Source organism: Desmodus rotundus, chromosome 7 (assembly GCF_022682495.2).
Source record: "Desmodus rotundus isolate HL8 chromosome 7, HLdesRot8A.1, whole genome shotgun sequence".
Lineage (NCBI taxonomy): Eukaryota > Metazoa > Chordata > Mammalia > Chiroptera > Phyllostomidae > Desmodus > Desmodus rotundus.
This window is the reverse complement of record NC_071393.1, coordinates 106,446,415-106,463,406: the sequence shown is the minus strand read 5'-3', so window position 1 is coordinate 106,463,406 and position 16,992 is coordinate 106,446,415. Positions and strand designations below refer to the sequence as shown.

The 16,992-nt window shown below is 44.0% G+C and overlaps 2 protein-coding genes across 2 annotated transcripts in view; one reads left to right on the top strand and one right to left on the bottom strand.

Annotated features, from left to right (window-relative positions):
• Positions 1–16,992, bottom strand: part of PRKCH (protein kinase C eta) — a 256,636-nt gene that overhangs the window by 227,024 nt on the left and 12,620 nt on the right. The gene's annotated exons all lie outside the window — the stretch shown is intronic.
• Positions 607–4,132, top strand: TMEM30B (transmembrane protein 30B). Its single transcript, XM_024568259.4, has one exon. It carries the CDS (start codon positions 872–874, stop codon positions 1,931–1,933), a length of 1,062 nt encoding a protein of 353 aa, XP_024424027.1. The 5' UTR covers positions 607–871; the 3' UTR covers positions 1,934–4,132.

Sequence of the window (16,992 nt, the reverse complement as noted above, 5' to 3'; positions counted from 1 at the left end):
TGTGAGGTTCCTCCACCAGCTACAGAGAGATTTAAAGGTTCTAAACCTCTTGCTCTAAAAGTCTTTGATTCTCTTTTTAAAGTCATTTTATTTCTAAGGAACTTTCCACTTTTCTTAGTTATACAGCCAGGTCGGCGCACCTACTAGGAAATCATTTCCCGTTAAAAAAATATATATGCTGGAATTTGAACGCAGTCATTGAATTCATAACAGATTTGCCATAGTGTAACCTCCTGAGATTACAATTTGTGGCTGAAAGTTGACTGAAAGGGGGTAACCTGCAAAGGCAAAAGGATCCAGTTACTTTTTTTCCAGATAAAATAGGATTAATGAACTGGAACCGTCAAGTCTCCAGGGCCCGCGCTGCAATCCCTCTTGTGCTGTAGGCTGCAGCTCCTATGATTTGCGGGAAGACTGGCCCAGGCACCGCAGTATCTTGGAAGGCAGAAGGGAAGCTGGTACCTGAGCAAGGTATGAGCCACTCAGAGGCAGCCTGGGGCCGCCACACACCTCGAGGAGGAGGACCTGGAGTCCGGACCCAGAGGAAACGCGAACCTTGGGCCCGCCAGGTGAGGAAAGGCAAGCCCAGTCCGCTCACCTCCGGAGGCGGGGCACGGCTCCCGATTACCTTCAGGGGCGGAGCCGGCCGGATCACCTGGGCCGAGGCGGAACTGTGGGGTCCGGTGAGTGCACGGAGAACCTGGAATTTAGACTCACCTGTGCGGGGGGCCAGAGGCGGGACCAAAACTCACCTGCGCCCGCCGAAACCTGACCCGGGAGTAGCCCCCGGGATCGCCCAGCGCGGAGGGGGAGGCGACGCGGCTGGCCCCATCCGAGCCACCCTCCGTCCGTCTGCACCGGTGGGGCCGCCATGACCTGGAGCGCCACGGCGCGGGGCGCCCACCAGCCCGACAACACCGCGTTCACGCAGCAGCGCCTCCCCGCCTGGCAGCCGCTGCTGTCGGCCAGCATCACGTTGCCGCTCTTCTTCTGCGCGGGCCTGGCCTTCATCGGCCTGGGCCTGGGCCTCTACTACTCTTCCAACGCCATCAAGGAGCTCGAGTACGACTACACGGGCAACCCCGGCACCGGGAACTGCTCGCGGTGCGGCGTGGCCGACCAGGACCGCGCGCCGCCGCCCACCTGCCTGTGCGCCTGGTACTTCTCGCTGCCCGAGCTCTTCCAAGGCCCGGTGTACCTCTACTACGAGCTCACCAACTTCTACCAGAACAACCGGCGCTACGGCGTGTCCCGCGACGACGCGCAGCTGAGCGGGCTGCCCGGCGCCCTGCGCCACCCGGTCAACGAGTGCGCCCCCTACCGGCACAGCGCGGCCGGCCTGCCCATCGCGCCCTGCGGTGCCATCGCCAACAGCCTCTTCAACGACTCCTTCTCGCTGTGGCACCAGCGCCAGCCCGGCGGGCCCTACGTCGAGGTGCCGCTCGACCGCACCGGCATCGCCTGGTGGACCGACTACCACGTCAAGTTCCATAACCCGCCGCTGGTGAACGGCAGCCTGGCGCTGGCCTTCCGGGGAACCGCGCGCCCGCCCAACTGGCCCCGGCCCGTCTACCAGCTGAGCCCCGACCCCAACAACACTGGCTTCGTCAACCAGGACTTCGTGGTGTGGATGCGCACCGCGGCGCTGCCCACCTTCCGCAAGCTGTACGCGCGCATCCGCCAGGGCAACTACTCGGCCGGGCTGCCGCGCGGCGCCTACCGCGTCAACATCACCTACAACTACCCCGTGCGCGCCTTCGGCGGCCACAAGCGCATCATCTTCAGCAGTATCTCGTGGATGGGCGGCAAGAACCCCTTCCTGGGCATCGTCTACCTGGTCGTGGGGTCCCTCTGCATCCTCACAGGCTTCGTCATGCTGGTCGTCTACATTCGCTACCAGGACCAGAACGACGAGGATGAGGACCAGGAATGATTCCTGCTCCAAGCATCCATCCTGTTTCTTGCCAAAACTCTCTTGCCATCTTCTTTTGGCTTCTCCCCCTCGCCCCTCATGCAATCCCAACCTAGCCTCACTTCTCCTGCTGTGGATGAGGGGACCGGAGACAGTAATTGCACCCCACTGGGGGCTACCAGACTCTTGCTGGGGTGTTTAGGCTGGGTGTTTGTGACAGCCGTGCAAAATCTCCCCATGCACTTCACAATTTACCGAGTTGACATGTTAGGTTCTTAAGGTCCGTAACATTTGAGATCAAAAGGGATGGTAGAGACTCCTTTCCATCTATCTAATGAAGAGACTGAGAGACTAGAGATGGTAAATAATTCATTCAAGATCTGGCGGCTACTCATGGGCTCCTGGCTCTCATTCTGGAGCGTTTACCACTAAGTACAGTGGTTTTCTTTCCTTTTCCTTTCTTTCTTTGTTTTCCTTTTATTGGAGGCGGGTGGGGTGGGAAGGTGGGGTACAGAGTGAAGCCCACAAATCACCTGCTGAAGTATGGAGAGCTGGGGGAGTCCATACTTGTTTAAAACGTAGGTGGGTTAGGAGGTACCATCCCCAGAGATTCTGACAGAATAAGGCTGGGGTGAGGCCCTCCAAGCTGCGTTTTAACAAGCCCCTCTGGAGATTCTTCTTGTAACCCCTCAAACTGGGGAATTAACGGTCCTGAACCAGGAAACAGGTAGAATACTGGATGTTTCCCTGTTTCTTCATGTGGCAGGTTGGTCCTCAAGTGATCACCAGAGGCCAGTTTTTCAGGTAGTTTAGTCCCAGGGTCCGTGGCAATCAATGGTGCAGGTTTGGCCTAGCACTCCACCTTGAACATGGAAGGGAGTGTTTTAACCTTAGAATCATCTGGAAGGAATCTTAGAGGGAAAGTGCTTTTCCTAAGTCATATTTATACCTACCTTTTCCCTAAGGTCTAAGAAAAAAGACTTAATCTATGTTCTCAAATGAAGCTTCTTTGTTCCTAGTAGTTGTGTTTAAATGAACGCTAAGGCATATAGTCTTATGTGTAAAGTAGAATCTTAAGAATTATTTGACCATTTGAGATAATGTTAAACTCTGATTACTCTAAAAGTATCCTAATATATACAAAGTTATTCTAAGAAGCAATAGAATTATTTTTTGAAAATCTTTTTATGCCTACAGAACTTTAAAAAAACCTTAGTGATATCATCCAAACCAGTTTATTTGCTGAAAGCAAACAGTTGTACGGCCTTCTGTCAGACAGAATTCTCTAGTACCTGCTCTCTGGTATAGCTCCTTTCCAGTTGCTACCGGTTTTGCTCAGGCCAGTAAGGTGGTGCAAGACCTGGAAGTATTTTGTTTTTAGTAATCAAAGAAATACTGAGTTGTATTGAGTATTTTACATTCATTTTATTTTACGGTACTCCAGTTCTTTAAAAATTAATAATTGATAGACAGCATGCATGTTCTTGACACCTAATCAGGTCTCTGGGGTGTGATTTGAGAGATTCTGATCCACTATTTACATACACTAAAAACTATTTTAGCAATTTCAGTGTGTTGGCCTCCCAACTCCTGAAGGTGACACAATGTAATTGTCAGACTGCACACTGTGATTCTAAGCTGTGGAAATACGATCATTATACAGAGTAGTTTGCATTTATAATGAATGTTTGATCTAGCCGTTCACTCGCCGAGTCCTTCTTTATGCTGGAGGTGAGGATTTGCTACCTTATTTTACTGTGTAGTTGAGAGCAATCATGCATTTTTGCTGTCATGTGTACAATATTCAGTCTATTGCTGTAACATTTTAAGTGAGAATACAAAACTTAAGGTATCCGATTAAATCAACGAGTAAGGTTCCAGGCCCTATTCTCTGGGTTTTTGAAAGAGCATAAAGGTTATGTTTGTTTTAACTTTGTTATCGCATTTGCTTAATGCTTTTGAACTATGATCTTAAAGCTCACAAACAGAACCAACCTTTTGGTTCATTTGTTATTAGCAGACATCGCAGCAAGAAAGTCATCCTTCAGAATAAGGCTCCGAGTGAACTCAGTCTTTCAGTGCTGACTTCTGAAACAACTTGAACTTATCTCAACAGCAACATGCAGTATGAGTCAGATGATCTTCAAATATTGTTTGATTTTGCAAAAATGAGGTCGATTTTAAAATATCTACAGTATTAAAAGTTATTAATGAATGTGATTATAGCAGTTTTCTTTATTTCTGCATCTTTCTCAAATTCTGAACTGCAATTATTTGTCAGGTATTTTGTACTACAAAACCACAGAAACCTTAAAAGCAAAAAATGAAACATTTTCTTATGCTGTAGCATTTTGTTTGCTATCTCAGGATTCCAGCTGGGATTGAACTTTTTTGTTGTTGGTAAGTGTATCCTAGTTGAATCTGTCTTCTGGACTGAAAAAGTGAACCTCAACAATTGGGCTGGAAAGGTGCTTTGATCTATCTTGATAAAATAAAACAAACAAGGAGAAACTAATGTGGTTAGTGGGAACTCCCCAAATAGAATAACATAACGAAGATTTTTCCATGTTTCTCCAGAATCAAATCAATGAAACAAATAATTTACTAACTATGCGATTATTAAAAATCAGAGACAGAATAGTAGTCTGGGAGTCTATTTCCCTTAGTAACAAATATCACTTCACAATATATAACGGCAGCCCTTTGTGCCTCCCTTTAAATGCTTTGCTCTCTTTCTGTCATGGGCAATCTCAGCAACCTGAAATTCTCGAAGAGTTATTGGTAGAGCTGCAATGTTATCAATTCCTTACATGCCCTTGGATACAAGTCATCAGTTACTGTAACAACGGTAAATTCCCTCTTTATTTTCATCAGGCATTTCTTTATACCCCAGGGTTTTGGTTTTTGTTTTTTTTCTATAGCTAAAACATAGCTGACTGATTTTAGGAAACAAATTTAAAAAGTATATATTTTAACTTCAGTTCTCCCCTCAGGAGAATTTCTCTTAATTTCCCTCCAACAAAACCAAAGTAGTTTTCAAAGTGTCATTAGGAGGCTTGTAGGGAACCTGACTGAAACTCAGGAAGATCTGAGAGAGATCTCACATGAGAGGAGCGCCTTGCGTAAAGAATTTGCAAAAATATTAACTGTTCACTCTGTATGTACAACCATCTCCCGTAATTGTCCTAATAAGACTAACAGTGTGTATTCAGGAAAAAGTACTTCCCCACTGTTTTGGTCAGCAAGCTAGTATGGGGGTTCAGAATGAGTCACTCCAAGATGTGCCACTGTGGAATGCAGATTGTTTTGTGCTAAAGGCAACTTTAGCTTATGCAGCTGATGTAATATAGAATTGTACACCTGAAACCCATATGCTTTCATTAACCAATTAACCCCAATAAATTCAATAAAAATTAACAAAAAATTTTTTAAAATAAGAGATGATCAGAGATTACCTCTTTTGACCTGTCCGTAGGGCAGGACGAGCTTCTATTTACCAGCGTGTTCCTGTTATCCCGCATTGGCTCCGGGCACCTTATCTCATGCCTAGCTCAGGATGCCTTACATACCCCAGTTCTCTCTCTCCCCCTGAGCCTCTTGTGCTTGTGGGGACTATGACTTCCTCAGATATGCGGGGTTCCCCTAAATTTGGTCATTTTCTTTTGCTAGTCTGCCACATGTCTTTTTGATTATTAGACTAGCCAAAAGAACCTTGAGGGTAGAGGAAAGTTTGTTCCTCCCCCACGGTGTAATTTCTTTATTTCATGTACGTGGCTGAGCAGGTCACCACAGGACAGAAAAATCCTGTGGCAATGAAACTCAGCGTAGACTGTCAGGAAGTGTAGAAAGAAAGGAGAAGGGGTGTAAAAGGGAAAGATGAGGTTTGGAGTATGAGGTGTTTTTCTGAGCTAGCAAGGTATCCGGAAGGCAGGGGTGGGGGTTGGCGGTGAAGAGAGCCCATTGCCCAGGGCAGAGCTCACCAGTGGACTCATGGATGACAAGGCCTTTGAGAAATTCAGTAAGCCAATGGTGGTTCACCTTCTTCTGAACCCCTCAGCTTGTCTTTTTGATCAATTTGAGTGTGATTTATCTTTTTCCTTAGAAGCAAAGGTATTACTGTCAAGAACCTTTACTAATAGCCTTGCCCTCCACATCGAGCATTAAAGTTCCCATTAAAGTGGCTGAAACCTTACATTACTGATGAAAACTGTAAATGATATGTCATTTACAATGATACTTTGTTCTTCTAAAAGGCCTTTGTTCTGAAAATCCAAGGTGCTTAACACTTTGTGGTCTCATTAATCTTATCCATCAAAACACATGAGCTTTTAGAAAGTCATCAAGACTGATGAAGTAGAAGTATATTCCTTTCTATTTTCCTCAGTTTGGGTCAGAATTCTCTAAAAGTAGTGTTTTATTTTATTTTTTTAATTAAGGGTTTTATTTTTTTAAAGATTTTATTTACTTATTTTTAGACAGAGGGGAAGGGAGGGAGAAAGAGAGGGAGAGAAATATCAGTGTGTGGTTGCACTTGTGCCCCCCTACTGGGGACCTGGCCTGCGACCCAGGCATGTGCCCTGACTAGGAATTGAACCGGCGACCCTTTGGTTCACAGGCCAGCACTCAATCCATTGAACCACACCAGCCAGACCAAGTAAGTAGTGTTTTAAATAAGAACATAATTTCTGGGTTTGGCAGTGCTAGTAATTTGAATGGGCCACTTGATTATTTTCAATGAAAGACTTCGTTAATTTTTCTTATGATTTTAATAAGTAAAAGATATTTCCCACTTTTGTTGAATCTAAAATGGGAAAGGAAACACTTCCTATTCATAGAAAGTGATGGAATATATTATACTTTTTACTCTTTTCCTGCAGGGCTTTAGTGGTTAAGTGTTACCTGTCAAATCAACGTAACTAGCAAAACAAAACAAAAACAAAAACTACCTGAACTATAGTGTTTCTCCAATTTTACTTAGATTAGCTCATATTCTTGCTTCCATGAATCTATAAAAACATTCTTGAACACTGTACATATAAATAGTAGAATCTCTATCTTCATCTTAACTTCTCTCCAAACTCACATTCCCAACAGCCTCTGCAACACACCTGAATTTCCTACAGGCAGCATGTGACTCACTGACCTCTTCCCCAAACCCATTCTTCCTAGTCCCAGGTGCTGAGTGTGACTCCTCTGTTCTTCTCCATCACCCAGGCCAAAGACCTGACTTGCTTCTTTGACTCTTCCCCCTGTTTCTTTCCTCATCCAAATGGGATGTGATTCCATGTCCCAGTGCAGTTTCAGTCAGGTTTCTCTTTGTCACTGCTTTTGCCCAGGGCTTTGTTATTTCTCATCTGGACGTTGGAGGAGCCTCCTAATTGGGCTCCAGTTCATTCCCCACATCCCAGCCACAATGAGCTAGGCAGAACACAGATTTCACCAGGTTACCCTCCACTTAAAACCTCTCACATCCATGCTCAGCCTATAGGAGGAAGTCTAAATTTCTCAGAAAAGCCTACAAGACATTCACGGTTGGCCTTGTTCTAAATCTTCACCTCCTTTTCCCCCAAGACCCTCCAGATCCCAGCCATGTTGAATGATTTGAACAGGCCTGAACCCAACATCCCCCCATGTCTTTGCCCATGGTCTTGCTCACCCACCTGACCACCCAAATCTGCCCATTCACCCTCCAGACCACACTCAGTGTTTGTGCCCTCTGTCCTCTGTGAAGCCCACCGCAAGCCCTCCAGGCTTCCTCCACTCCCTGTCCTCAGCCCACTCTTCCTTTGTGCGTCTCCCATTCCCCTCTCACAGCACTTACCGTGCTTCCTAGGAATTGCTTACTGCTTACCTGTCTCCTTATCCAGACTGCTAGTTCTTTGGGGGCCAAGAATGTTTTTTTCTCCCTCATCTTTATTATCGCCTGTGCCAAGTTGAGTGACGAGCACATCGTGTGCCCTCAAACATTTGTTGAATGATTATTAGGAAACCAACGATTCCATTACTTTACAACTACTGAGCATATTATCGCTTACAATATAGTTGGGTGCATAGGAAATAATTGAGGAAGCAAACAAGATGTGGAAATGGCACCCAAAACGTCTCAAAAGCTTACATTAAGGAGTGCTGGGGATGTGCAAACATTCTTAAGTTATGGAAATGCTGAGCTTAAAGTTTCCATTTGGAGAACTTAAATGTGCAATCAGGTTTTCCTCCGTAAACTAATTTGCAGAAATGAATAGCAGATGGGTTATATTAATCCATTGATAACGGGGACAGTAACTTAACACCCAAAGGTAATCAATGTTTTTCCTATTAAACTGCAGTGAGTTAGCGGAATGTTTATATTTTTGTGATGCTTCTTTACAAAGGAGAACTCTTTACTTACTATAGTGTTCTATAATAAAATGTAAATGACCATTGCTTTCCTCTGCCAGATAATTACCCCAGAATCCATTTAAATGAAAATCACACTTGTAGAGAAACATCCAGAAAGGAAAGCAAAAATAAATGAAATGCTCGCTGTCCCATTTGCCGACTGGTGTTTGGTTTATAACATTTGGCACATCTTGCTGTCTACATAATAGTAGTTTTCGAACCATAAATAATATTTTACAGAGGTCACACCATAATTATTTAAGTTTAGGGGTTTATTTCCCTGAGCACAAAGTAGCCATGAATGAATTATGTTTAGTCTGATCTGCCACAGAAGGGCCATAAACCTCCAAGTCATAGCAAACTGTGGGATATTACACCAACGCGTCAGGAAAATTGTACATGTAAAGGAATCATGCATGATAAGGGAAAGGTATGTTTTTTTTTTTTAAGTAATATATGTTACTGGGCAGGAGCTATAAAACTTTGTTATGTTAAACTTTCCTCTGATTCTGGAAAACAAGTTAAGAAATAGCTTTGCGCCGTCAGCCCTCAACCAGGAAAGCAGGCTGTGGCATCAGAGAAAGGGCCCCGGGAAGGAGAGTTTGGCCTTGAATGAGGAACACTTTCCCTCCCAAGGTACCTGCACCTCAAAAACATGAAAACGAAGCTGCAAGAACACAGGAGGTGGCTTTGCAAATTCTCTGGGCTGCCAGCGTTCCCTGCCAGCCAGCGCCCCTGAGGCAGCTGTTTTTGTAGATACTCAGGAGTGAGGGGAGAGCGAGTTTTCAGCATTAAGTGCAGTTCACTTTTCAGATGAAATCTAGTTAAAACTTTTAAATGAAGTTGTGAAGCACTTGACCATACACCAGACAACACGATAAGCAATTTTCCTTGGTTTTCTCATTTAACTTTTCCAACCCTAATGTCATCCCCATTTTTGCAAATGTAGAAACAGAGGTTTGGAAAAATAAAGAAAATGGTCCCAGGTGACGCATCTGGTGAGAGACAGCCAGGGCTGCAGCTGAGGTCAGTGTGACCGCAAAAGCCCTGCCACTCAGAGTCAACAGTGACGCTTTCCAGGCAAGGATCTAAGCACCCACATTATCACATTGGCATCCTCACAAGGATCTTATGAAATAGATACTATTGTTATCTGTCTGTCACAGGTGAGGACGTTGAAGCTCAGAGAGGTGAAGTAACCAGCCTCGGGCAGGGTACATGGTAACTGAGAGCCACAGTTCAAACCAGCTGGTCAGACTGAGGGGCCGCAATGAGGCCCTCGCATCCCCTATGAATATTAAAATTAATCTTATTTAGGAACAGGAATAGACAAGATGGCCCTGAAAAAAGAAGGACAGGGTTGGGAGAGTGAGGGGAACGGGGATTTCTGCTGGACCCACTGGAAAGGAAGATTTTCTATAAAGCTTCACTAATTTAGACGGGGTGATTTTAGATCAGGGATAGACAGCTAGACCAATGGGATAGAACCGACAGGGAATCAAAGCAAGAAGAAATGCTCAGAAATGATTAGAATTTAGGAAAGTGGTTACCTCTGAGGAGAAGGCAAACGGAAGGGAGCAGGGAAGGTCAAAGAGGGCATCGAAGGTGCTGGTAACATTGCTTACTATTGCGTAAACTAGACGGCAGACAGGCTGGTGTCCATTTTGCTGTTATTCCTGAAATTGTGTGTATAGCATAGTATTGAAAAGAATAATAATACCCTGGACATTTATCTTGTTCTAATGAAAAGCAGTGGCAGGGGTTCTAAGACTAGACTTTCATGAGAGCTTTATTTTTATTTATTTACTTAAATTTTTTTTCCATGATGGCTTTAGATTCTGTTCCTTTCTATGGTGTCTCCACTGACAGACTCCATTACGGACTCAAGTAATGCACAAGGTTAGAATAAGTCATTCTGAAGCATTTGTCACCCCGTTAAGGACCTTGGAAAAATTTGTATTTTAGCATTTTCTTTAAATTGACTAGTAAAAAGGACATCAGGTGGATGCTGCCCAAAGTACTCCTTTTTAATTGAAGGTTTAAAGGAATGGAGGTGCCTCTGCTGGTCAGTGCCCTGGGAATTCTGCTGGGTCTGGAGTTCCCAGCTTGTCCAAACACGGTGTGGACGAAGCAGAGGCCTTGGGCAATGTTAGGATGGAGAGGAAATGTTTGGATGAGAGGCGCCCCTAACGGACCAAAGCCTCACATCTCCTCCTCATTGTCTGGCATCAGAACAAAAATCGGGCCCTGGCTGGTGTGGCTCAGTGGATTGAGCATGGGCCTGAAAACCAAAAGATCCGCGCTTTGATTCCCAGTCAGGGCACAGGCCTGGGTTGCAGTCCAGGTCCCTGGGTGGGGGCATGTGAGAGGCAACCGATCCATCTATCTCTGGCACATTGCTGTTTCTCTCCCACTCTTTCTCCCTCCCTCCCCCTCTCTCTAAAAGTAAATAAACAAAATCTTTTTTAAAAAAAGCCATGTCAAAAATATTTAAGAAAAAAACAAAAATCAGGAGGAAATGCAATCTAAGTACAGAAATATTGGGATGGGAATGCGGTGCATTTTAACCACAGTCCCGCGAATTCGTTGCAAAGGTGAACTTTAGTAGCCAAGCAGTGGGGCTCTATCCCAGGCCCTCATATTTTCACCTGTGTCGCACACACCCCAGGACTGGGGGAGAAAGAAGAGATTCTACAGAACTGGGAAAAGGAGGCTTCAACTCTGCCACCTGGGCCCCTGAAGCCAACTCACTGTGGCTTTGCTGACGCTGCCAAGGGCTGTGACCAGACGGAGTCTGACACCAGAGACAAGGATGGTGGTAGTGCGGTTTCTTAGGTTAATGCGGGTCCAACCTGAAATTGGGATCTTGCTTCTAAAGATGTGCACTACTGCCCTCCGCTGGACGGAGACAGAATCACCAGAATTTATCTACCTCTGGAACTAAGACAAGTAAAAGGGGAAAAAAATCCGTATTTATGAGACTGTGCGTGATCGTGTGAAACACTAGTTTCAAAAATTAAAGTTCCTGAGAGTAAATAAAATATGAATGCTTATAAATTTCATAATAATCCTGTGAGTTTTAATACATTTCAATTAATCTATCAAAAAAGAGGCTGGCCTGTTTACCTTCAATTTGTATTCAATAAATATAGAATTTTTTTGAAATATAATTCTAGTGGTTACTACCAACTTGTTCTTTCCTATTTTAAAAAACCTGCGTTTATTTTAGAGCTATGTTATAAAAAGTTCTTCATGATGATGTCAGAAAAGTATACGTCAGCTACTTTGTTTTAGGCTTACGTACAAAAAATGAAAAAGATGCCCACTATTCTTCTTTTTACCAAAATCTTTTCCTAATAGGCACAAATATGTCATTTCATATTAGAAACTGGGTTTTTTTCAATGAAAGGCTGATGAATATTGGCAGGCACCTCCCCCAGGAATACGAAATTGCCTCACAGGCTTGATGGACAGACCGATAGAACCCTGTCTGTAGCCACTCTTTCAAGAAGAAAACCTCTGGACCACAGGTGGCAAACACTAGGCCCGCAGGCCGAACCCCCGGCCCTCCACCTTGCTTTATCCGGGGCACCTTGTTTCTACCTGGCAGCAGCACTGAGCTCTTGCTTAACTGTTAAGGAGTAGTTCCATTTATACAGTCCTAAAGTTACATTCGGCCCTTTGAAGGCAACCACGAGCCTGACGTGGCCCCCGGTGAGAATGAGTCTGACACCCCTGCTCTAGATGCACCAACCTTTTGGCGTCTCTGGGCCACACTGGAAGAAGAGGAGTTGTCTTGAGCCACACATTAAATACATGGAGACATATAATCACGCAAAAAAATCATAATGTTTTAAGTAAATTTCTGATTTTGTGTTGGGCAGCATTCATAGCCACCCTGGGCTGCGTGTGGCCCGTGGGCCTCAGGTTGGACAGCCCTGCCGAGAGTCTCCTTTAAAGCAAACTAAGTCTGTTCACTTAGGATCCCACAAATTGCTTACACTGAGACAGTGATTTAGGTGTAGAGCATTTTAAACTTTGCATATTTTTCAGAGGTTGACAATTGAACCTAAGAAATAGTAATAGAACGTTTTGTAAAATATTTAAAAATCTTATAGACTTTAAATCTTGTAATATGCTTTGACAATGAAATATGCCCTGTTTCTTCCATTCTAAGATGCGCGCCCCCCCCACCTCATTTTAACATCTCTAAAATCAGAATGTGTCTCGAATTCTTGGCTTCTTACTATCCATGGCATCTTACAACTGCAGTCACGTAGCCTCGCTGTCAGCCCGGTGACAGTTGTGGTGCGGTTGCCGTTGTGTGGCCCTGTCACTGTGTTTTGGGGCAACACACCGCACTGTGTGCGTTAACACAGACACTGAAGCTTCTCTCTGCAGAGGGATCTGGAAAACGGGGAGTCTGAATGTGAAAAGTTTTAGGAGAAGCTTAGCCAATTTAGTTTACATGTATTTTCATTTTTACGTCTGCACCAACGGGATACATAATAAAAATCTATCTGAACGAGTATAAAAGAATCCTTTTAATAAGGATAAAATGCAAAACTTTAAATGTCAAAAATTATTAGGTCCTATTTTAATTTGGCAGCATTTTTTCCTTTGTGGTCCATAAAATAATGGTGCATGTTACGATTGATGGCTTCTTTAAATTCAACAAATTATAAAGTACAAAACAGGGCAGTGGAAAGAATGCTTCTGAATTCAAAACCAGATGACATAAGATGGCATTCACCGAAACAGCATATTCACTCCATTTCCACAGCCTGCACCATCGATCAATTTTGAGAAGGAAATGGAATTTTAAAAATTCTCTCGCTCCTCTGATGTACCCAGATATTAGAAGAATAAAACACTGTGCCCCATGCCGGCACAGATCAGCCCCTCAGCCGTCAGCATCTCACTACAACTACTGGACGTGGGCCAACAACTTCCTGGATCACAGAGAGGACAGGTGAGGGGCTCGGAGATCAAAGCCAACACGGACCGCTTCCGAAGCCCGTGTAATATGCCTCACTGGAAGGATGCACAGGGGAATAGAGTGTCAGAAGAGTGAGAATATTGAAGTATCTTTCTCAGTCCCTGCGGCCTACTTTAGACCAGGAAGCTTTGCTGAGTAGACATACATCACGGCTCTATTACATCTCTGTGCTCTCTCGATAGGACTTGTATACGAGTGTGTGAAGCTGATGACCAAATATAAATCAGAGTTATTTCTGTTGACAGGAAATAAAGTTAGACCATGAGCCAATATCTGCTTTCATGTTTCGCAAAGTTATAGGGAAAAGATGTCTTCCATTACCGTGACTGTCTTGTCAGAGCTACGAGCCAGCCAATTCCACCCCAGCTCAGTTCTCTGCTCAGCCAAGAAGGGAAACCGTACTGTGATAAAACATGGCCAAGGGAGAGGTCTGAATAAAAGCCTCCCGGCCAATTTAGACTCAGCTTGGTTGACGACACCCTTCAACCCCACCCTCTACCACCCTGCTCAAGCAATCAGGTTTTTGTGTTCCCCCACCACCCACCTTCACCTCCTCACCTCTCTCCCTAGGCTCTATTTCAGCAAAGTTCATAGAATCTAATTTTTTTTAATGTACACAAACTCTTATTCCAATGTTTAGGTTTTGAGTAGTATAAAATGTACACAAATATGGGAGAAAGCAGGTTTATAGATGACTCAGGCATTTAGAGTCAATTCTTGTTACATGTTCTCATGAGACAATTTCTTTCCCGGCCCTTTGAAAGGCGCATTTCCATCTGCCTTCACTCCGGATCCAGGCGGCTTGTTCCAGTGCAAAGTCAAGCCACTGGCTCAAGAGACTGGAGAACAATTCTCACCATGGGTTTCCCCACAATAAACTCCATCTTTTCTGCACCTTCAAAAGTTCCTTAAGTTTGAAAACTTTCCTGCTTTCTTCGTGCAGCTTCGGTGTATCTTTGGCAGTGCAGACTCTCTGGACCTACAATTTTTTAAAAAGCCTTTTAAAAGCTCTTCCTCCATCCTGGAGCATCCTGGAGCACCTGGAGGTTCTTGGGGCTCTCATCCTGGAGCTCTTTCAATACGTTCTCCTAGCATGTAGTCTCATCCTAGGCAAACATTAGCACAGAACACGGATGTAGCAGCCTTTCAGTTTTATGGTTTCAAGCTCAGACTAAAAAGCATTCTAAATTCACAGATGATTTTGAGTGGGGGGGGGATTTAAGGTGCTTTGAGTGGCAGAATGGTGACCGAGATAAGCACTGGGAGGTGGAGATTGTGGATATGGTCAATTTTCTGTCACTACCTGAACATGTGACTTGGATAAGTTGTTTAATGTTTGGTGCCTCCACCTCTGTAAAATAAGGCCATTGGATTCCTTTTCAGTGACAGCATTCTGAGATTCGGAATTTAGATGGAATATTGTACAGTGGATTGGACATGGGACTCATTTTTTTTTAAATTGTTGTAACGGTGAAGCATTAATCATTTTCCTGAAAAGTCTTCGGTTGATGATTTCTTTCCATGAGATGCTCCACATACTGGTTTTGCTCAAGTGTGGAAAAAGTCCGTGGGCAAACAATAAGGTTTCCTTCCTACAGAACTTTTCAGAGCCTTTACAATGCTAATATGCTTATAAATCTCCAGGAAGATCAAGTGGTGCAAAACTATGTAAATATATTTGAACAAGTACTTCTTTCGGTTCAAACACCGTTTACCTTTGTACAGACATGGGGCTCCATGTGAGGCATCTTGGAGAACGGTGCCCCAGTGAGGGTTCCTTAGGGAGAAATGAAACTGTCAAATTTGCCAGAGTTCATAACAGAAGGGAGTCCTATTATTTTCAACATTATAAAATCAAAAAAATGTTAAAGAGTATATTGAGGTTTATTTTAGACTTGGTTCCTTGCAAAGTCAACTTCTAAACTTTTTTTGAACGATATGCTTATTCAGTCCCCAACACGTAAGGGGAAAGGGGCAGGTGGTGGCTGTTGTGACCCCAGCCCTCTTCCTCTTCCGGTCCCTGCCTGGCCCGCATTGCTCCATCCCTCAGTCTCCTCACTCACACAGACTCTTCTAAACTGCACACTAGGTCTGCATCCCAGAATAGCTAAAATCTAAGGAATCCAAGCCTGTATGTTTCACTGGCAAGGACTGTTCTGGAAAGTTCACTGATCTTTGAAATCTGCTAGCCCCTCAACCCACTGAAGGGGGTCAAAAGAGTTAAAAGATTCCAGATGGGGCCAGAGCAGGCTCTCTAATTTCTTCCACCTCTGTTGCTCATTCAGGGTGTGACCTTGAAAGGTCACTAAATCTCTGTGTGCTTTCAACTCCCCATTTATAAAACTTGGCCGATACATATTGGTGTTGAGGATGTTCAGAGATACTTGAATTAAAGTCACTACAAAGACCAAATTCCCTGCCTGATTTGGGTGTGTCTTTACCAGAGGAGGCCACAGGCGCAGTCCAACCACAGGGCAGCAGCAATGGACAAGGAGTTGTAGAAACTGACCAAATTAGGCTCTCTTAGCTCTGGAGCCCCTGCTGCCCATTTAAATCTGCACACTCACATTGGACAACATCTAGTTTTTAAAGGCAAATATTTAATTAGTGGGACCCTAGAACTGGCAGTGCTACTTCTAACACATGTAACAAGATACCGTAAGCTTGAGAGGCAAACCCTGTAAACTTAAACTACTGCAAAATTATAAAGTTTAACATAAAAAATGGAAAATCTTTAAATAGCTGTTTTGTGCACTATTCTTAACAGACAAGACTGCCTCACAATGGAACAGTGTGACTGCTAGCAGCAGGCACTCTCGGAAGATAAAATAAACTGGCTTTATGGACTCGAGGAATTGATTTTTAATGAGATTCTGCTTGGCTGTAATGGCATCCTGAGAGAGTGATCCAGTTTCCATGGCCTCTGGTACACAGTTACAAGGTGCAGAGCAAGGACTTGGTTAAACAATGCCCAGGCATTTGCCCTTTCAGTGTATGAGATTAAGTAAAATCAGGATGTTGTCCTAAGTCACACTCCAGAAAGTGCATGTGCATGTGTGTGCTCATGTGCTTGTGCACCGGCTACTGTACCTACCGGCACTTTTCCTAAGACATTGCCTTTTTGTGTATTCTGAATTTTTGAGGACTAAATCCCTCCAAATTGCAGGCACGTGTTTGATATTTCTGTACCAGAGTGTAAGGGCCCCTAAATCACTAGACAGACATAACTGATTCATTCATCCTCCATACCCTGGGCTCCCTGGGGACATTTATGTTTACACGTAGATATGTATAGCAGCGGATATGGGCACGGGTGTGTACAAGTATCGATAGAGATATGCTATCGATAACAGGTACTATAGAACGGAGAAGGTAGTGTAGCATATTGGCTAAGAGCTTCAGCTTTGAATCTTGCCTCTGCCACTTCCTAGCTGTGTGTCCTAGGGCATGTGAACTTCTCTGAGCCTCAACTTCATTTTCAATAAATGTGGACAAAAATACCTATTTCACAAGGTTGTTGTAAAGATGAAATGATGCAGAGACACATAGCAACTTAGATGAATCTTAGCTGTATAATATAAACTGAAAAAAGTATATTTTTTTTCATAAAGTTAAAGGTAAGGAACACTTAAATCTATAGGTGTAAGAATTCACATAGCATTAATACAATTGTATGTAAAAAGAAAAGAAAAGGAATTACAAA

What these genes read in the sequence shown, in the direction of transcription:
- TMEM30B (XM_024568259.4), top strand. Translation starts at nt 872, where the DNA reads ATGACCTGGAGCGCCACGGCGCGGGGCGCCCACCAGCCCGACAACACC.